We start from the raw sequence: 22025 nt of genomic DNA on the forward strand, positions 1-22025 counted from the left end.
AAACCATTTAGTTTAGTTGGACCAAGGATATTACAATTACTGAAAGCGTCTGCTCTGCTCCATACAGCAGAAGCTGCAGAGTCGCAGCAGGAGTCTGCTTTAATTTGAGAGAAATTGAGAAACTTTAATTTGAGAAATTGCTTGAGATGATTGACAGGATAGCGGAGGATATGGTGCTCAACAGATCCTGAGCGTCATTAACAAATATCATAAAGTGTAAATGTGCGGTCAGATACTGCCGAAACTGTACTACACGAAAGTGAAAAGTCTGTAAAAACATTTCACTATGACATCCCTATTGCACAATTCAATTTCCAGTACTGGAACACATACATTGTGCATCCCTAGAATTGCAGGATTTAGAGACGCAACAATGAACAAAATAAACGTGCATTGTGACAAATGTCTGTGTTCGCATATTTAGTATATGTTTCAGGCAATATAGTTAAATGTACCATGGTGTTGATTGTTCTTCTAATGAAAACTGAAAGTCTTTACACAACATTTCCAATGGACAAAAAGCCCTCAAAAACATGCAGTGAAAATTAGCTGTGAACAATGATCCTTCAACATATTGGATGTACTTCTATCTCTCACAGCCTTTTATATTTGCATCAAATTAAATATGCTGTGTCGGTCTGTATGATTCTTACTTGATTTTAAAATGATGAAGTCTGTCAAATGAAGTCAAGGCAGAACTTGGCTTATTCTACTCTGCTACACATGCTAACCTTCGCTAACCACTTGCTCAGTACCTTCTGGTTCTAAATTTCCCTGTACTCCAAGATACTTTGTGCTTCTTGGCACTCTCCCGCCTCGCTAAACTGCCATGATCCTCTGGCTCCGAGAGAGCCTGTTTCAGAGCCAGCCCTTCTCTTCCATGGTGATGCAGAAGAGGCACAGCTGTCCCTGTGGTGGGACCTCACACAGAATGAGTGATTGCTCTCAGTAATGCGCTATCTGATGTGAATGTTAAGTTTTGGAGGGTATCAAACTTTTTTTTATTATTATTATTATTTTAAAGTGATAGTACTTTTGCTATTCATTGCTCACCAATCACAAGCTCCACCCCCACCTCCCCAGTTCTCTGGCCGAGACATCATAGAACATAGAGCTTAAAGCTTTCCCATCCACCACTCCTGTTTTCATAGATGCTGCACCTTTGGGTTGAGGGAAGCTTCGGGTCAGCAAGTTAGCACAACCCCGATTCTTATGTCCCCAATGCTTCCATGTTTCCAGGTGTGACATTTGCAGCAAAAGGCTACTTCGACGCACTGGTGCGGATGGGAGAGCTGGCCAGCGAGAGTCACGGCTCTAAGGATCTTGGTGAGTTATAGACTGTAGCTGCAGTGGCCCCTGTGGTTGGGAGGGGGATTGCAAAAGAGAATAACTTATGGTTTCAGTGTGAATGGCTTTGGATGTATGAGTACATAGTACAGCATATCTAAGACTGTGTCTTTGGACATAACACACATGTACAAATGTACACACTCTGCAGATTCATTAATTTGCTCATTGGTGACTGGTTTGCACTATGTTCATTCTATGCTGTTGTCTTATTTCCTTGTCTCTCAATGAATAATCATCCAAATGTAACAATTAGGATTTAGATTTGGGGTGTCATGATGAGATTATAAAACCATTCTTGACGCATCTCAACTTTTTACGAACAGTCTAAGTGTGCATTTCTTTTGCAGTAAAATGTGAAAATCTAGTTACCTGCTCTGCCCTTTCATGACTTTAAACTTTGCCATTCGGCTGTGCATGAGAACAAACAATGCATTAATAGTTCCTGAAACCATATGAAAAGGTTTGTGTAATTTTTTTCTTCTTAGCATGCCACTTCAGATGGCATCTGTCCCATCTTTGCTAGGTAAAGTCATATTCTTTAAATATTTCAGTTTAGTGGAAGTATTTGCACATCACGACACCTTTTATCATCTATAACATTTTGCCTTGCATATGTTTTTTTAATCAATTAAAAATGAATGTAAATTTTGAATACACTATGAAGTTTTGTGCTTTTAGTAGGACATCTGTGAATCATTTGTTTTCGCTCCAGCAGCCCTTGTATGAATTATGCCCTGATGAAAAATTTAATGTGAACCCTTTTTGAGATGACATTCAGAGAACATATCTGAAGTCACAGTGCAAGTATGTTTTTCTTTCCTCAGTAATGTTGCTGCCCATTCATTATTTACAAGTGACTGTGCCTTGTAGCTAGCAGTGACTAACTGTGCAGTAAACACTATAGCAACCAATGGATGCAATTGGCATTTACCTTTCCAGGAAGTGTTGTTCTGTTCTGTTGGTATCTTGCTGAAAAGAGCATTTTAGACCTGTAAGTCTGAATATCATTTGATTTAAATCAGGTTAGTCTTAGATTTCTTGATCTCCACAGGGAAATTTATTGATCAGACTGTGGGTTCGAACCTCAGTGCTCAACTTCAAACAAACAATCCTTGTCCAATTGTGTGTCCAGTGCATCACTCTGGGTAGAGTTGGAGTCTGATTAGATGGACTTCAGTGGAATGTGAGACTCTTGATAGAACTGGCTGTTGAATCTATTGCATAATCTGTCATTCTTCAAGATGATGCTAAAAGCACATCAGTGTCGCAGCAGCAAATTTGAATAGACGTTTTAGCTTAGAAGAGGACTGGAGGGGAGAGGCTGGTTATACTTCCATTATTTATCTCAGAATCATTTTTCTGAGCATTCACCTTCTCATTTCACTGCTGGTGTCTCATTGAATACATGTTCAATGGAGAGCACGATACCAGCTTTAATTTGATGATTAAAAGGCTATTATTTGAATGAATTCAGCTTCATCTCATCTTTACAACATTCTCAATATCCAAACAGTACAGCCGAGCTGGAGACCTTATGAGATTATATTTTGGGCTGCAGGAGAGCTATTTCTCTGCTGCTGTCTCAGCATTGTAAAAAGCAGCAATATCTCTGTATGAAAAAGTTTAATGAGAATTTAAGTCTCTTAGCCTTTTCACTAGAGACTTTCATCACTAGACAAATTACAGCACGTCTATGTTTGTTTTATGCCTTAATGTCATATGCATGTGTGGCATTATGATTATGCACATAATATCTTTTAATGTTGAAAAGTGCTTATCAATAGAGATTTTATAAAATACAGAAAATACAGAAGTGGATGTGTCCCAAACAAGTAGTTGTGCATGTGTTTACTAATATTTTTGTTATTATTTGCTAATATATTGTTTTTTAAACTGTTTTGCAGACTAAATCAGCATACTCCCCTCTCCCATATGTATTAACTATCTTATGCTTATAGTTATTCCAGTAATGCTCATGTCATTTGTCTGTGCCTGTTCTTTTCAATGAATGACAACCAGGCACTAACGTTTTGTACATCACCATTACCATGTGGCTTTTATTAGGGATGCACAGTATATTGACACAATATTGGCCCAATATCTGCAAAAATGTTCAATTATTATTATTATAGTAGCAGTAAATAATTATTTTGAATTATTTATCATTTGGCAATCCCAGAAGTCCCTTCTCATTTTCTATTAGCATAGAAATATTATGTACGCCAAAACATATTTAACAAAAATGCTGTATACATATTTTATAAGTATCTAATCAACAGTGCTTCCCACTTTTGTTGCATGTGTCTGTTATTTTCTGTCTCGTTCTTGTCTTACATTTCTTCACGCTAATAAAAGGTTCACATGGTATTCCAGAGCATACCAGATGCATGGCATAACCACAAAACATACCTGTTGCTTTGTCTGGTTGTTGTCTGAGTGAGTACTATGATTGATTTCCATGAGCAAGACAAAGAAGTGTGTGTTCCTCTTTGAGTGACAGGTTTTGTTAAGATCAGGCCTGTTCTGTAAGTATATGTTGAATGTCAGTGTTAGTTAGGGGCCATAGGCTTTGAAAGATCTTGCAAGAGAACATCGGCATGAAGTGGAAACTTTTATCCAATTTGGCCACAGGGAGAATGAGTCTGTGTTATGAATTTATACTCATGCAGACATGTGCGTGGGTGAGGGTGCGTGCATTTAAGCACGTGGGAACCATAGCATCAGCCATGTGGACCCAACTGATTGCTGCGTGCCTAAATAAATCTCTTAAGTGAGGTCTTAGCCCAGCGTTATTAATTGATGCAGACTTATTTTTGGCTTTAGTATAATTGTATGCAATAAGGAAGGCAGCTCTGAAGATGGGAGGATTCACTGGCCTTAGATCATCATGATGGCCATGAAACCTTACAATCAGTCACACAATCTCAGTGAAGCACTTTTGCCCACCACAGTCAGCTTCAAGATGTTCCTGTCTTCATGGACTTGTTAGCATGTCTCTGAGATGGACTGGAGGGTTTTTAAAGGATGTGCACCACAGCGGCCGCATTAATAATGTAAGACCTAAAGCATAATGGGTAGCACAGTTCACATGCCTGAGGTGTGTGTGCACTTGTTGTCCAGCATGTTACACTATTTCTTATGGATGTCGACTAGTCATCCAACAAACTAGTTGATTAGTGCAGTTGACTAATTTATGTATGTAGAACAGGCCTGTGTTATGATTTGTATTTGTATTTGTATTTATATTACATATATTTATTTTGTATTTATTTTCATATTACATTTTTTTTATTTAAAAAAAATATTTATCCTCTACGAAAAGTTGTCTTTAAATGAAGCAACACTGCATCACATCTAACTCCCACCATGAAACACTGTGATGTTCAAAATGTTATTTTGAATGCAAACATGCGTCTTACACTGTAAAAAATGCAATCAGGATCAGATGAACTTTAAAACCAGCCCAATTATACAGAATTTCCTTAAAAGGAGACGTAACCCAAAAAAGAAAATTCTGTAATTTTCTAGCCCTTGCGTCATTTTTGGGCATGTGACTAAAAGCACAAATCTCATTGGTTGGCTAGTGTGCAGTTTGAAGAAAACTGGAACGACTTGAGGGTGAGTAAATGAGATTGGAATTTTATTTTTGAGGGAAATATTCCTTTAAGAACGATAAATCAACTATAGTCAGTCATGCAACCCACGCACTAGTTGATTTACAAAATATCTATAATGATGTCAGGCTTAAATCATATCAGTCTAGATATAAAATTAAATGAGCGGAAGTAATAAAAATTTATGAAATTCCTTTATATCATTGCAAGAGCTTCTTTCTCGGGGCAGTGGATCATGGTGAGATTTCATTAAGTGCTGTTATCTTCCTCTTCATCGCATCCTCAACTCTGAATAACTTGCGATCTCTCACTGTGAAGAGAGATGCACAGTGATTCTTCAATGCAGCACTTGTGCGTATCGCATCACCCAACGCCCGCAGTCAGCCCACGCACTGATGCAGGAACGCAGCCGGCCTGAGGAGAGAGAGGGAGCCGTGAGCTAAAAATAGATGAAGCACTTGCCTTAACAGGAGAAGTTCCGCTAGAGAGAGAACGAGAGAGCAAGAGTAATGTGAATGCGGCCCGTGCTGTGGATTTAGAGTCCCAGAATGCCTCCTTGGTGATGTCATGTGTTTCCAAAAACAGCTTCCCCTGTCTGCCTTTTCAATGCTGCACGAGTGTGAGGAATAATAAACAGCTTCCTGTTCCTCCTGCCCAAATAGGGGTATCAGTCGTCATAGATGTGAGATACCAGTAGGTCGTTGTCTTCTCACGTTTGTAGTTTAAGCTTTGGGAGTTTTCCATCAAATTACAACTGTTTGTGCTGATAATTAGTCTAAATCCTGGATATTCTCGCTCAAGCACAAATGTTTGCAGGAAGGCAACTGTGTTCTCTGAATAAACACGATTAATTGCGTCTGCAAGCATCTTGCTCTGGCTGTAGTCACAAAATAACTCTGGGGTGTTTGAATAATTAATGCTGGTAAATCTTGGTGCAAACTGAAATGCTCCAGCAACACATCCGGTCTCATTTTTGATAAGCTATTTAAATAAATCCTTAAAAATATGCTTCACAGATCGGATTTCCTGTCCAAAAATTTAGCATTTGAATCTTTGGTTTCTTTGCTACTGTGGCACACCACAATGAATGTTATTTTTCATCTATGGAGAATGGCCCGAAGGCTAAATCACCCATTAAATGAATTTAGAGTGAAGAAAAATTGGACACATCTGCAAAACCATTAGCCTTTTCTGACCAGACTGAATGAAGTAATAAAATAATTTTAGCCGAAGGAATAAAAACACTTCTTTAACACGTTTAAGCGATTGATTTATGTATATATTACAAAAAAGTTACAATTTTAAATTTCGATTTTTTCTTTTTCTAAATTAAAATAAAATAATATTAATGCTTTTTATTCAGCAAGGATGCATTAAATGAATCAAAAGTAAAGAGTAGACTTTTACACTGTTATATTGTTGCAAAAAAATATTAAAAAAAGAATGCTGTACTTTTGAACTTTCTATTCATGGAATCCTGAAAACATCTATCATGGTTTCCACAAAAATATTAAGCAGCAACTGTTTTTCTACACTGATAATAATAAGAAATGTTTCTTGAGCACCAAATCAGCATATTAGAATGATTTCTGAATGATCATGTGACACTGAAGACTGGAGTAATCCTCACAGGAATAAATTACAATAATTTAAAATATATTAACCTAGTTATTTTAAAATAGCAATATTATTTCACAATGTTAAACAATGTTAAATGTTCATAATGTTCACAATTAAATTGTTAATTGAGTTTTTTGGTTTACATAATTGTTAAGATGGTCAGATGTTTAGTGCTGAAAATACAATAAAACATGTAATAGAATACAATAAACTGAAAAACAAAGAAAAAAAAGGAAATAAACATTCAACGAGACATTTAAGAACCGTGGAAATATTTTTCTGTATAGATATGTACAGCTGTCTCTCTCTCTCGCAGTTCTCAAACCTTCAATTCCTGCTCACCACAGGAACAGTTGAAATAGCACTTTATTATGTGATTGACTCTATTCTGATGTTGGGAGCGCAGCAGCAGGTTGGCATAGACAAAGTTCGGGGCAGTCGTGGCCTAATGGTTAGAGAGTCTGGTTCTCAATACCGGCAGGAAATGACTGAGGTGCCCAATTGCTTCCCAGGCGCCACAGCAAAAATGGCTGCCCACTGTGTGTGTGTCCACGGTTTGCAGTGTGTGTGTTGTTCTCTACTCACTACTCCTAATGTGTGTGCACTAACTTATGGGTTCAATGCAGAGGACAAATTCCAAGTATGGGTTGTCTTACTCTCACCTTTTAAGTTTCATTTTCAGTCCAATTAGGTGGGATTTGTAGTGTTATAACATGGTTTGAGTATTCCCTCACCACACTGAAAGGCATTGCCTCACCCCCTGGGTATCTCTCCCTCCACACACAAACAAGCACACATACAAAAAAAAAGACAAATGGCTCAAACACCTCTGAGGAATGAATCACAGAGCTGATAATTGCTGCTACAGATGCCATTGCGAACAGAGTCGTCGCTTGGCGATGGATCCACTGCTGTGACTTTCATTTTAAGAACATTCTTTTAAGAGCATTTCATCTTCTCACAGGTAGACAAATTAATGAGTCATGCTATAGAGAAAAATTTGCTCATGAACATTAATACATTTATGTTATTGTAACTTGTAAGCCTTCCAAACCCTAGTGAGCTACCTACTTAGACAGCATTTTAAGGCATCATGTAGGCACTTGCCTTCTAAAATATCCTAGAATGAAATTTGAAAACAAATTTGAATAAAATAAAGTAATAATAATAGTAAAATGGCAGATGAGTGTTGATTTGTAAAGTGAATATTGCAAAGTATAAATTTGCTATTTTACTCAAAATATGGTTGTGCTCTGAATTTTAACTCTCAACATTCTAATGCCCAACTCCATTGGAATTAGTCACTGCCGATGTAGGGCATTCTAAATCAGTTGCTTATGAGGTTAAATTTTACTTTGAAGGTAGACATCTATGTAGGTATAGATAATAAGGCAGCTCACTAGTAGGTTTGGAAATGGAGATGTTTTATAATTAATACTCATATGCTATTGCTTCAAATTATTCATTATTTAGCCACCTATTGGTCTAAATAAAGTTCAATAGTCATGGATAATGATAATAATGTTACTTCGATTTTTGATAAAAATGAATTTGGCTGCCCAGCACATCCAACCCACAACACCCCTCCCTGAATCTGTTCTGCTGCAGTAATCAATCTCCATTACGACCTCATCAGCTGCTCTCTAATAGTCATGTATACAGTCCTCTGCCACCAAGTAATGTCCGCAAAATAATTATTTAGGAGTTTCAAGCTCAATGAGGCATCAACGCATTTCGTTTTGGGTCAGTGAGTTTTACAGATTCAAATACGGCTGGATTATTATATTGAAGCATACGGATGCCTATAGATATACAACCACATGTGAGCTTAGTGGAAAGAAAGAGCTGTGCACTAGGTTTATGTCATTTTTAATGATAAAAGTTCTGCTGCAAAGCGTCTTCCAGTGTATTGGAGAATTCAGCTGAGGAGTCTTTGGTCCAAAGGCACTAAAGTTTATCACATCCATCTGTGTGCTGTATAATAAACCCAATATTGGTGTTTATTTCTTCTACCAAGGTCACAGTAAGAGTAAAATAATTTAAGAACAACAAGAGATGGAGAGGGAGAATTAAGTTAGTTTAATAAGAGACCGGACAACAGAGGATTGGACAAAGAAAGAAGAAAAAGATGAGGAAAAAGAAGGTTTTCTAGCACTCTCTCACTTGCTTTCTGATGAGAGTACATTATGGGGTTCATCTTCCCTTGAAAATGTTAGGTTGAGACCCAGTGAGACTCTACGGTGTCATACAGCGATGCTGCTGTAGTGCTTCGCCAACCATGGTATAAAAAGGCCACTTCTCAATCACAATCCACTCTCGAATATCCTGTTTTACTTTATAAGGTATGGAGCCCCACACATGACTTGTGGAAGTAAAAAAAGAAAGAGTGAGCGCAAATTAAGAATTCGTTCCCATGACTTATTAATTTGTGTCCACAAATGATTTGTTTCCTTGTTTTAGTTAAATCATGGTCACGTTGTGTTAAATCATGGTCACGCTGTACTAATTTGTTCCCTCGCTTTAGTTAAATTATGGCCAACAAGGAAACAAATTAAGTTGTGGGAACAAATTCTTAATTCGTGGCCATGATATTTTGACCTCCACTTCGCATGCCATGTGCGTGGGTCCGTTGAAAAGTATCATTTTACAAAAATAAAATGGGTTTCATGTTGACTTGTGCACAGCAAATCAAAAATCATTCTCATTTTAAGCTCTTTATCTTTTTGTATTTATTCCTTACTAAGTCCTCAGTGCTTTATTTAAATAATGTACTGATGATTGATGTTTTTGTCAAACAAGCCAACATTTTTTTAGTCGTTCGTTTTTTTTAGGGTGCTGACTATGCCCCAGTTTTTCTTCAGACTGTACCTTAATTGATTCGGCCCTTTTAGAGCGGACAACAATATGTTTAAGTCTTTCAAAGCTGCAGATGTTGTGATCCGTGCTGATTACTGGTAAGCGGCTTAGAGCCCTGCCGAGCACGGCTGAATTGCAGCAGAGAGATTCGGGGGTGTGAAGGATGAGGACGGGGAGTGGTGTCAGACCATTGTGCTGACTTAGACAGGAAATGAGAGTGTGTCGACCTACAGACGAGATCTGGACTGGGGACAACTGGGTGAGGCTAGGGCATGGTCAGCAGCAGCGGGTCTCCAGTCACTCATACACTTTTATATGAACCTGATATAGTATGCCCATAGGAAGAAAAATCACAGATGATTTTTAATATCTTAGTTGTTTCTCCTAGAACGCCTTTCAGAAGACATCTCAACAGTGTCACAAATTGTGCTCAGATGTGATTGCAGACTTAGCAGTTAGACATTTCTCAAAGGCCAGATTATCTAAGCTATCCAGTATATCACTATACTTTTACTGTATTTAGACTATTGCCTTGTTTATTTCTCGTAAAGATTTTTTGAGGAAACATCTGTGATACTTGAAGAATAACTCAGATCCCCATTACATCTTCAGAGCTATGAAAGAGAAACCACAATTTTTTTGTTTTGAATGTTGTCACTTGAGTATTATCACTTGAGGATTGTCACTTGAATGTTGTCAAATTAATCACTTGCCCAAAATATCTAATGTAGTTCTTTCTGAATATTTAATTGAGTTCCTATTAGAAAACAATGGCTATTCTTGTCTGGTACCTTAGAAAGTGTCCCATTCGTGCCTGCTTCCCCTTTCATGCTAATTTTTTCTTCATTCTACCACAACAAAAATTATGGACTGAATTTGGATACAGCAAGATAAGCATATGTGTAATATGTGTTTGCATGTCCACCCTTATTAATCTCTCTGTTTCGTTGGACGTTACTGGTTGGATGCAGTCTGCTGACCTTGAACTCAAACAACTGTATAAAACGGACTGTCCCTCTATTTCTCAGAAGGCAGGGCTTAAAGGGAAGGCTTGATTAGATATGTACTGCAGGCTGGTTTAGTTGTCCCGGGTCCAGCTTGACGGATTCAAAGACAGGCAGGGTCATGCTTTATGAAACGCAGTAGTGTGTGGCTCAGTAGCTCAGAGGGATGTGCATGGATTTCAAAAGTAAATAAATGTGTGCATTGATATTGAAGGTATTTAATATCTAGTGATATGGAAAATAACAGGCAGCTCAATTTGAGTTATCATTCACGTCCATACATAGCACAAACAATGACGGGATGAGGGATGAGTTGCCTCCACATATACAGCCCTATGAAGACTTGCATCCATTACCAGTTCAGGAGGTAGAGAGATGTCATGCGAGTGCATGAACGTGAACGTCTGTCATTGTTCTTTTACAGCTGATTTGTGTGTAAATGCCTTGTCTTTTCAAAGTGTCTGCGGCTGATGCTGCCCTCTATGTTGCATACTGTGTGTGTGTTTTTTGTTATTTTATTTCATTATTTTATCAAGCCAGTTCAAACCTGGTTAATGCAGAGTTAGACAACAGTTTGATGGATGGATGGATGGATGGAAGGAAGATGTCTCAGCAGTACTCTACAATCATTTATGTCCCTGTGGAAGTGTGTATTACTAATGTAATGAATGGAAGCTTTGTTTTAGGGCTGCTTTGATTGAGTAATATGATTTGAGGCTTTATAAGCACACCTACAAAGACGCCACCAGCCAGTTTGAGCCTTCAAAGCCTTTAAAAACACTTGCATACTTTGATGGCCCTTGTGGCTTAATGCTGTATTTTTTAACTGTGGTGTTATGGATTCAGCAGCACATAGCGGTGTAGGAAACACTGCTTTGATATTATGCCCATGAGACTTGGGCAGCCCTCTGGCCTGTGTTATTTATGCATTTAGTGTTTGGGGAGGTTTTACTCATTCACTCTTTCTTACTGTCTTAAGGTCTTCTGTACATTTGTTCCTGCTCAAACTAGGTCTTTTGTTCCTTTTTTTACAATGCATTGCCTAATCAGAAGAGGCAGCATGTAGGTACCCCGACACTGCACAACACAACACACACGCCTCAAATGGCTGCATGATTCACCTCTTTTCTCTTTATTTGTGCTTTTCTTTCGATTTTCTTCTTTTTTTTCCCCTCTCTCTCTTGTACCACAGAATGATACGTTGATATGAGAAAACTGTGTGCTAACAACATGATCTTTTTGACATCTTTTCTATCATTTTTTTTTGTTCAGTCGTATTTGTTTCTCATGTTTATTAAACATGCACTTGCAATATGCTTTTACTGTTTCCCATGAATGTTTTATTTTGTTTTGCATCTTCATGGAAGAATATTTCAGACTAATATTACTTTTTCAGTGTGATCTCTCATTTGTTTTATTTAGTGTTTTTTTTAATGAAACAATATGGTTTAACACTTTGTGGTGTTTTTTTTTTTTTTTTTTTTTTTTGAGTTCTCATGTTTGTCAGATTCTTTCTTGCACCTATAGCTTGACTGTTGGCAGGGCCAGCGCCAAGGGGTGGCATTCGTGAGCCGTGCCCCTCCCCTCCCCCGCCCCCCACATGAGTTAATGTGCCTTCTCTCCCCGCTGCACATGATCGAATTCGAAAACAAAAGTAAAAACGAACACGCAACCGAAAGCTAGTGTTGTCACGATACCAAAATTATTGTTTCGATACCGATACCAAGTCAAGAATTGCGATTCCGATACTTTTTCGATACTTTTCCTGAAAAGGGAGAAACACTCTCAAATATCATTGCTGTGCTTTATTTTAAAACCGGGACAACATTCTAATCATAATACACACTAATAAATGAACATATGAACAGCAGATTAAACATTTGAACAAAATATGAAATATCAAAATATTAAAAATAAATTAGAATAATGACTTTCAAGGTAAAAAAAAAAAAAAAAAAAATCTCAGTTATCATAAGAAACATAAGAGTTACCGGTAATAACTTTATCTTGATTCTGAACTTTGAATAAAAATATGAAAAGCGATTATATTAAACAATGTTTAATATTGTTAACATATGATAAGCCTCATTGGTGATAGCCTATATTTGACATATGGGGAGAGAGTTGTGGAAGGCCTATACTTCATGTTAAACATAAATATATAGCACGTGTCACGCAGGCAGTGTGCTAGCTCTTAACATGGGAGCCGAAATAAAAACCGACACTCCACGCAGCCAGTATGTCGCCGGCCTTACAAATCTTGAACGCGGTCATTCTTAGAAGTATCGATACTAATAAATTTAGGAATCGTGACGTTTTTAATTTCCGAGAATCGCGATACTTTTGAAGTATCGGTGCATCGTGCAACACTACCGAAAGCGATTACAAATGTGTGATTTCGCCTGCCGCTGACCCCCCCTTAGATATATATAGCCCCCCCACCCCCTAATCTATGTGCCCTGGCGCCAGCTCTGACTGTCAGCTCACCTTGTTCATAATTTGTTCATAATTTTTCTCTCTACCTCCTTTTTTTGTCTTCCCTGCACCCTTGTCTGACTGCATGATGTTCTGATATCAGATGCTAGAGTATTATAATGACAATTTCATCTATTTCTTTTGTCTATCTCTCTCTCCTTCTCTCTCTCTCTCTCTCTCTCTCTCTCTCTCAAGGGGATGTGCTTTTTCAGATGGCGGAGGTTCACAGACAGATCCAAATGCAGCTAGAGGACATGGTAAGTATCATTAATGTGATGAAGATCATATTGCCTCATAGGCTCACATTTTCTCATTACATTTTCTCGCAACATGACTGAGACAATCAGGTTGTATCTAAGAGGCCACATTAGCCTCCAGGATAAGGAAATGGAAGGGAGTGGCGTCTCAAAATGTCACATCGACTCAAGACGCTTCCGTATATACATGGAGGACAATAGCCCGTGGTCACATGCGTAAACACACCAACTTAGACAGAACACAGACTTTCCTGTCCTGTGTGACCCAGCTGCAGATGTTAAACAAATCATATCTAAGTCCTTCTGAAAATGATAACAGGGCAGAAAAAGGAGTAAACAAAGGAGTATTATGGATGGGACATCAGTTTTGGTTCTGTAAGGCTACTTTGTCTAGTGTTAATGACTGAGTTTGGTGTGAAATGTGTAATCAAATACAGAATCAATGTTTGTCATATGAGAGGAAAATTGCTGGTCTGTTGAACTGTAGTGTGTGTGTGTAATATAATTTGTATTTGTCTACTGTAATTTTCAGCTGAAATCATTCCACAATGAACTACTCACAGAACTGGAGAAAAAAGTGGAATTGGATGTTCGCTACTTAAATGTAAGTATATAAGCACACACAGACACTTTCTTAAAACCTATTTTCTCAATTTACAAACAGACAATAAAAATGATGGACCGGAAACCTATGAGATGGCATCATTGTGATGTTTTGAGAAAGCATCAGCTTTTGGGCTTTGACAGTTTTATTGTTTTTAATTATATTAAATTGGTTTATAAATGTTTAAATAATCATGTCTCACTATTGTTTTCTAAATTAGTAAGTAGGCGTCAAAGCTCTCACAGGGCGAACACACGAGCCACTGTCAGAGGTGACTGCCTAGTCCCAAAGTGCAAGACCTCTTTTGGTCAGTCTGCGTTCTCTGTAAAGGGGCCAAAACTCTGGAATGCTTTACCCACTAATTTAAAACTAGAGACTGATGGCAATGCTTTTAACAGAGGACTGAAACAATGGCTAAAAACTAAACAACAGTGCTCGCATGTATAACCTACAACTAAGATACTCTCTGATTCTGATGCTTTTTTTTCTTTTTTTTTCTTCTTTTTTTTCTTCTCTCTCTCTCTCTCTCTCTCTCTCTCTCTCTCTCTCTCTCTCTCTCTCTCTCTCTCTCTCTCTCTCTCTCTCTCTCTCTCTCTCTCTCTCTTTCTTCCATATTAATCATATGGTATATATATATATATATTTTTTTTTGGTATTGGTGTTATCATTTTTGTTATTAGTCTTGTTATTGTATTTTCTTTCTAAAAGCCTCCTGTGGACAGGTGTTGAAAATTAGCATGCATGCTATATCACTAAAACCAATGCATATGGTTCATCCAATGTAATTGTATGTCCATGTCAAATAAAGAGATAATAATAAGGAACGGTCACATTTGTAAAATGATGCTGAAATTTTGTCGACAAAAAAGGTTGTCAATAGTGTAGCGACGCATAAAGCACTTCCAGCTTTCTATTGGTCAATGTGGCGAATCCGCATTGAACAGTTGTGAAATCTGTGTTTAACTTTCACCCTCACATGAAATACCTGATCGCAATGACTGTATTTCACTCACAAAAATGTATTTCTCTCAAGATTCTCTTTTACCTAACTCAGTAAAGTTAAAGGCTGTCTCGTTTCTTCATTTAATTGTTTTAAAACATGTATAGTCGCTTCAAATAACATAACTAGATTTATTCTCCTAATTGGCTTTATTTTCCACCCCAAATACCGTCTCTTTTAATTGCAATTTACTGCTTGTAATGAAAGTGAGAGTATATCCACCATTAACACTAACATTTTCTAAAAGGCTAGTCTTCTCGTCTGTGTTAGGAAAAGTGATCTTTTTGTTCTACTTGAGAGAAGTCTGTTTATATGCATGAAAGATCAGCGGAGCATCTGAAACGAGGCTTTCAGCAACACAGTTTGTGAAGTCTTCTTACTGAGTCTCTAACAGGCTTGTTTGTAAATGCATTAGATTGACCCTCAGCTTATTTGCACAAAAAAAAAAATCAAAGGCCTATTTTTTTTCGGTCACTCATTTCCAGCATTGACAAACATAATTAACTATGCTCCCATGCTTTTTTGTTCCACACATAGTAAGGATGCAAAATAAAACTGCTCAGTCAAATGAAGCAGAAGGCTTTGGCAGTGAAGACTAGGGGAAACAAAGAGGCTTGGTCTGAAACACAATGAATCCATGAAGCAGGGAGCTCTGGGAAGACACTTGGAGGACAATGAAAGACCTTATTGGGCCAACTCAGCCAAGTTCCCATTAGTAAAGAACACATGACGACCTTCAGGTCTTTTCGATTCTGGATTCAGTTCAGTTAAGCATTGTTAAGAAACAATTGACTCACGATGGGCACTCTAAACATTTATTTGAACCTTAAAACCTCAGGATGTCCTGAGAATAAAGTTGTCAAGAATACTGCCGCATCTTATTCCGTTCTAGTTGGCATTCATCCACTCTTCTGGAATAGATGCTTGATATAGATATTTGAAATACGACCATTCATTTCCTCGTCTTGTCCATTTAGAATTTTCTTAGCTGCTGATTGTGATGAGAGCTGTGTTATTTCGTCTGGCAGGCAGCTCTGAAGAAATATCAGACGGAACACAAAAGTAAAGGAGAGAGTCTGGAGAAGTGCCAGGCCGAACTGAAGAAACTGCGCAGGAAGAGTCAGGGCAGCAAGAACCCCTCCAAATATGGAGACAAGGAGATGCAGGTGAGTCAGCTCTTCTCTTCAAATTTCAACAAAGATAATTACTTTTAAGTAGTCACTTTTTGGTGGACTAATTACAGCCAAAAGTAAAAATTCTGTCAATATTCACCCTCATGTCATTCCCATATTGACCTTCTTTTGTGTAATACAAATGAAGATGTTTTGAAGAATGTCGTTTCAAAGACCCAAACGATTTTAATTTTAGTTTCTCGTCCAAAGCTCTTTAATATGACTATGTCTTGACAGAAGACCTGAAATATAACAAATGAGTTGTATGAAGTTTATGATACTTTTATGGTGCGTTGCATCCTTTCTGAAGTTTGAAAGCTCCAGTCCCCATTTCTTATGGAAAAGAGTTTCCAGTACATTCTTCATGTTTTCTCCTTTTTGTTCCATGGAACAACATGAGGTTGAGTAAATGATGAGAGAATTTATTTTTGGATGAAGTATTTCTTTAAAATGAGTTAGCATAAATCAATTAAATCTTTAAAAATGTATGTCCCTACTTCTCAGAGTTTGGCTGTAGATTGGAATGTTCCAGAACTTAGGCATTGAATTTGTTTGTGATGTGTGTGCAACTGCAATCCATGATATGAGTCTTCCTGCTGGGATTGAATATCATGGGAATTCTATAAATTTCTATAAATAATCTCCATAAATCCACCCTTTTCTCCCTTCACAGTTTAAATATACATCTTTGAACACACTTGAGAGGATATGAGAAATGAAACATGCACATGATCACATTTTTACATTGGCAATTCATGCTATTTTGTCCAACATATTTTTGTTTTGTTACAATTATAATACTATTTATAACAAAACAAATATTAATCAGTTGGATCGAAAGATTCATTAAAAATAACCATGTCGGCAGCGAGTTTTGCACAGGCATTTTTCAGAATCTATTTCAGAATTTTGTGAGTTATGGATCTACAGGGGTTATAAATGTTTAAAAGTGTATTTTTCCTTTATGATATGCTGTTGCTCTTTTCATGCTCCTGCTTTGCACTGAATCAGACAAGAAGCTGTGAAAACAGAGAAAACATTCCAGTTTTAGTCTCTTTGGCTTTTTAGGTGCTAAAGAAAATCTCACTCTGTTTGGCTGAAGCCCTTCCATGCAATATTCTACTTGTTTTGTGTGGGTTTCATTGTGTGTGGTGTCCTTGTGCTTTTGTTCACCGAGGCCTCATTGTACGGGGGTTGAATTGTCGGGGCTGCTGTTTGTTTTGAACGTACGCCTCTCACTACCGTCGTCACCAGGTGTGAGGTCAGGGGGAAGTGGGAGTGTTACGATGTGGACTGACCTGGGGTCAGTTCATGCCATTAGCTGTAGGTGTGCTCCTCATAGTGGTGTGGGAACACGCTGTTGCGTAAAACGCTGTGGGCTCTGCTTGCATTTTAAACACACTCCACAGGTGTGTATAAGAGAAAACACAGAAAGGAAGAAGATGAGTGGGTTGTTTAAATGAATTAAGTGAACACAGTGAAGGCAACTTCCTGTTTCTGTTTTGAAGTCTAACGAAAGCTCCAGGAGGCCTCCATAGACCTCAACAGATTCAGTTCCAAGCAGAAACAGAGGCTCTGATGTACTTATTTTCTTGACCAATGATCAAAGGCCTAAAGCTCTGAAGCAAGAAGTGCATTTAGAAAACAGATGGAAATTACATTCTGATTGTTAGTTTAGCTTGTGCCTCGATATTTGAAGCTGCAAGTCAAAATGTCTCTGGCCCCAGCCCATAAACCCCAGGATTTTTTAGTTTTTGTTTGTTTTTTGTGAAAGCTGAGAAAACACTGTGTATGTGTAAACCCTTCCCATGGTTCCCTACATGTGGCATCTCTCTCAAGAGATTTCTTAAGTGTCAAATGAATGTGATTTTCTTCTTCTTTCTGTAATGGCTTTTGTCAATTATTTATAGGTGTGTGAGTGTGTTCATTCCACTTAGCAGCTCAGTATGAGCCATGGATGAATTTTACATGTGGGGCTCATGGTCCCTGCTGTGCATCCTGCTGTGGAGTGAGCAGAACACTGCAAAACACACTACACCAAGCCTTAGGGAATATCTTACAAAGACAGTTATTTGCTGATATTAGAGTTTTATTTTTATAGATTATAATTAGATTTTTTTTTTGCCTATGTTGGATATTTAATTGCGCATGATTGTTACCCCATTTTTCATTTAGATTTAGTGAGCATTAGATGTCAGAAAAGGTCAAAGTTAATCTTTAAAAATAATAATAATTTTGAAATGTAATCTTTGTAATCTCAAATCAATATCCATTTTCAAACTCTACACTGTAATATTGTGATGCTTAAATTCACTTGTAAAATGACAAATTCTTTATTTATTTAGACAAAATCTAATTTTAACATCAACCTTTTAAAAAAATCTAAATTTGCCCCAAAAATGCCAATATACTAGTTAATATTTTCTGGAAAAATTCTATTTATTCTGTAAATCAGCTGTTGTTATTACAATTTGAAGTTTGTCATTTTTCACAGTTGTTAAAACATAATATAGGTTTTGTTTTATATAAGAAACAATTCAATTTCCGTTTCAGTTTCCTCCCTGATTACTAAAGAGAAACGTTCCAGTGCTCCCACAGAACTGCTGCCAATATTAATACCGTGACTAATTTAATATACTCATTTCTCTCTTTTTGTTTCCTTGAGGAATTATAATGCACAGAAATGATGGCGCACTGCAATCTTATCCTGCATTCATATTCAGCACGTGTTAAAATGAGGCCACACGGAGGGCAGGCAGATTGATTTCAACTGGAGTGTCGCTTATGATTTCAGACTGCAGTAGTGTAGGATATGGACCCACGTTACATCATCTTTGTGCGTGTATATGCGTGTACATTTGTATTCCCCTTGGGTATCAAACTAAAGGCACATAGTGCAGGAATTTTGATCTGAATATGATTTCTGAACCCATTTACCCCGACTCCACCACAATGAGCTGGGCTTACTGCCCAGCATACAAACACACTATGACAGTGCAGTAGTACAATACCTGTTTACCAACTCTAGTGTGTAAACCTGTTGAATGCAGTGTTTTTATCCTGACAGCTATTTAAAGAGTGTTTACTGTTGCTTGGTTGAGGATGATCATTTTAGCTACTTCACAAGTAGCACTTAACTCCTATGCTTTTAATGTCTGATGGTGAAAATATAGTTTAGTTGTTTAAATAAATTTTTTGGGGGTTTCTGGGGGTGGTTCGGTTCTGATTAATTCGGTTCGGGAGTATAGATAAAAGCCTGCCCGCACTGACAATTGATTGGTTGGGTCCTTACATGCGCTTCGTGAGGAACACACGCACACTAGCACACACACGCAAGGTCTCTCGCTCCCTCTCTCTGCTACGCATGCGCGCTCTTGCTCGCTCGCTCTAGATTCCGGGAGATTTTAACTAATTTGCGGGCATGCGGGAGACTCCCGGAACTTCCGGGAGACTTGGGATGTCTGCTATTGCCTCAGGCTGTATTGCAGTAAACATCTATCAAAGCTGACATAAATAAAACACTAGTTTTCATACATTTTACTTAACCACTAAATAAAATAAAGCGAATTACTGCCAGCATTGCTACTGAAACTCTTGTGCGTGTAAACTAACTAGTGCAGGGGGCAGTTTGGTTACTGTAAGATGCAGAAATATGATGCATCTGAGCTTTGCCTGGTGACAACATATTTTTGTACTTGTATCTGGCAACGGACTTTCACTGGTTCTACGTCTGCAGTTGTGTAAGTGTACTTGCTGAACTTCAAGGTTTAATCTGGGTGTGCAGCTTGTACATGAACTGTACATGTAAATGTACTCTTCATGACTCAGACACTGAAAGAATATTTAATAGGAGCAGAAAAGGGGTCTTGACCATGGGTCATTAAATTCAATGAAGATCCTGCTGTATAGTGCTGTCATTATCCAGAGAGAAAAAGACAGACTGTCATATCTGATCCATTAGTGCATAAACGTATGCAGTCTACATGCAGATATGGGACATGGGAAGATACGACATGTTCGAATTCCAAAATAGAGATGCAATCATCTTAAATTACAAAAACAGCTATGTTAGTAGCTTACATAAGTAAAGGTTTGTAGTTGTTAAGATTTTGTTTAATTTTATACAATTGTTTTATTACAGTTTAAAACAACTGGTTTCTATTTTAATATATTTTAAAATGCAATTTATTTCTGTGATTGCAAGGCTGAATTTTCATCATTACACCAGTCTGACCCTTCAGAAATCATTATAACATGCTGATTTGGTGCTCAAGAATTATTTTATTTATTTTGTTATCAGGTAACAGTTGTGGTGCTTAATATTTTTGTGAAAAGCGAAAAAGAAATTTAAGGATTCTTTGCGAGTCCAAATGAACATTTATTTAAAATAGAAATCGCTTTAAACTTTTGAATGGTAGCGTATATGTCAGGTTTGGTGAAGGAAGAGAGGACCCAAATGCAGAGAAGCACTTCAGCAATCTTTATTTAGATAGAAAATAAAACAAAAAGCAAACCAAAAGTACCCTGTCTCACAGTCCACACAAAACATGACAACGTGAAAGCACACGGCCAATATTAAACACAAGCCTCATGCTACACAGAACGCGAGGACACAAGAGCGCCTGGCCAATGAACATGTAGACCAGGCGCTCAACAAAAACAAGAGTGCACAATGAGTGAATGAACACTCGTGCGCTCACAACAGGAGACTAAACATGGAGCATGAGTGTCCGAACCCTGACACTGGACTGAAACCAAACTTGGCAAAAGTGCCGGAATCCGAACACCGTATACTCCGCACATACAATGTCACGGTCGGACGAAAGAGCGTAAGGCTCGCCCACACAATGTGTCAGGGCTTTGTCACCAAACTAAGAATAAACCAGACCAAAGTGACAGAACCTTGACAGTATATGCTAGTTTGTCTTCAAAAAAAATGTTTATTCTGAGTTTCTCTTTAAGGGTGTTTACACTGGAGAACCGAACTCCAAAGGGGAGGGAAATGCCTTCAAAATGTTTGCCAAGTATGTAGTTTCTATTTTGGTAAGAACCTAGAAAGAACAGAGGCTATTTGAGGAGAAGTGTAACCACTATGCTTTGCCCTCAGCATTTTCTTTTCAGTCTCCTGGAATATTTTTTTGCTGAGCAATTCACAGTTCACTTTAAATAAAGTTGTCAAGTGAAGAAGTCTTTCAAGCTTGATAATGTGATGTGACTGACACTTTGCGTTGATGCTGTGTGCAGAAAAATTCTGCGATCGGCTGTTTTTGTGTGCTGAGCATGTTACCTGTCAGCGGTGTGACCAAACTCCCACTCATGATCAGAGAGAATCCTGGAAATCCTGTTACATTTACATCTTGTGTTTTACCTACAGGCTGATTACATGTATACTAGCTGGACAACTCAGTATCTGCTTTTATATTTGACGCTACAACATCTGTTTTTATGTGTTTCTCTTTAGCTTTTCATTTTTTTTTCCGCTCTTTCACTTCTCACTTTCTTTCCCACATGAGTTTTATGCTAAAGCATTACAAGTCTATCTGATGTACATTTGATTTGCATCCGAGTAACTAAAAAAAGCTGTTTGGTGCTGGTTGGAATTACATATGAGGCATTGCTTTATTCATTTCTGTTGTGCAAGTCACTAAACTCATGACACGTCAAAGATTGAGAGTCTGTGTGAACATATTGTGCACATGCCTACATCACTATGAACCTGTGACACATTTCACATGACCTTTTCTAACTGAAAACTAATAATAGACTTGCAAACAGTGATTCCAGCCTTTTTCATTTACACTTGGTGGGAAAGAATCAGCACAACTCACTGTGATATCACGATGCCTACACAGGTTGAGGAACCTTATGAAAGGTGTCATCTGTGTGTGTGCGTTTGGATCACATCCAGTTCCTGCAAGGTGTATGTCCTTGTTAGATGATGTTTTGACTGTAGTGTGATCTCTACCGAGGCAGCAGCTTTGCTAATTTCTATGTTGTTATACAGGACTCTTGAGTTAATGTTATGATTATTTTAGTTATCCATTTTTATGGAATGCTAAATAATGTAACATGA

At 37.8% G+C, this 22025-nt stretch overlaps 1 protein-coding gene across 13 annotated transcripts in view; it reads left to right on the forward strand.

Annotated features, from left to right (window-relative positions):
* The window catches only part of baiap2b (BAR/IMD domain containing adaptor protein 2b), a 52308-nt gene that overhangs the window by 16526 nt on the left and 13757 nt on the right, over window positions 1–22025 (forward strand). For 8 of the 13 annotated variants that reach the window (XR_014630079.1, XR_014630080.1, XM_084433719.1 and 5 more), the window contains exons 3-6: window positions 1240–1326; window positions 13115–13176; window positions 13709–13780; window positions 15809–15946. Coding sequence is in view for 10 of the 13 variants with exons in the window: in XM_084433719.1 (XP_084289845.1) it covers window positions 1240–1326; window positions 13115–13176; window positions 13709–13780; window positions 15809–15946 (359 nt within the window). In the remaining 3 variants the exon portion in view is untranslated. The remainder of the gene's footprint in view (window positions 1–1239; window positions 1327–13114; window positions 13177–13708; window positions 13781–15808; window positions 15947–22025) is intronic. The other 5 variants (XR_014630081.1, XM_084433721.1, XM_084433715.1 and 2 more) reach the window with 1 other exon arrangement.

This window comes from Rutilus rutilus, assembly GCF_951802725.1.
Source record: "Rutilus rutilus genome assembly, chromosome: 16".
NCBI lineage: Eukaryota > Metazoa > Chordata > Actinopteri > Cypriniformes > Leuciscidae > Rutilus > Rutilus rutilus.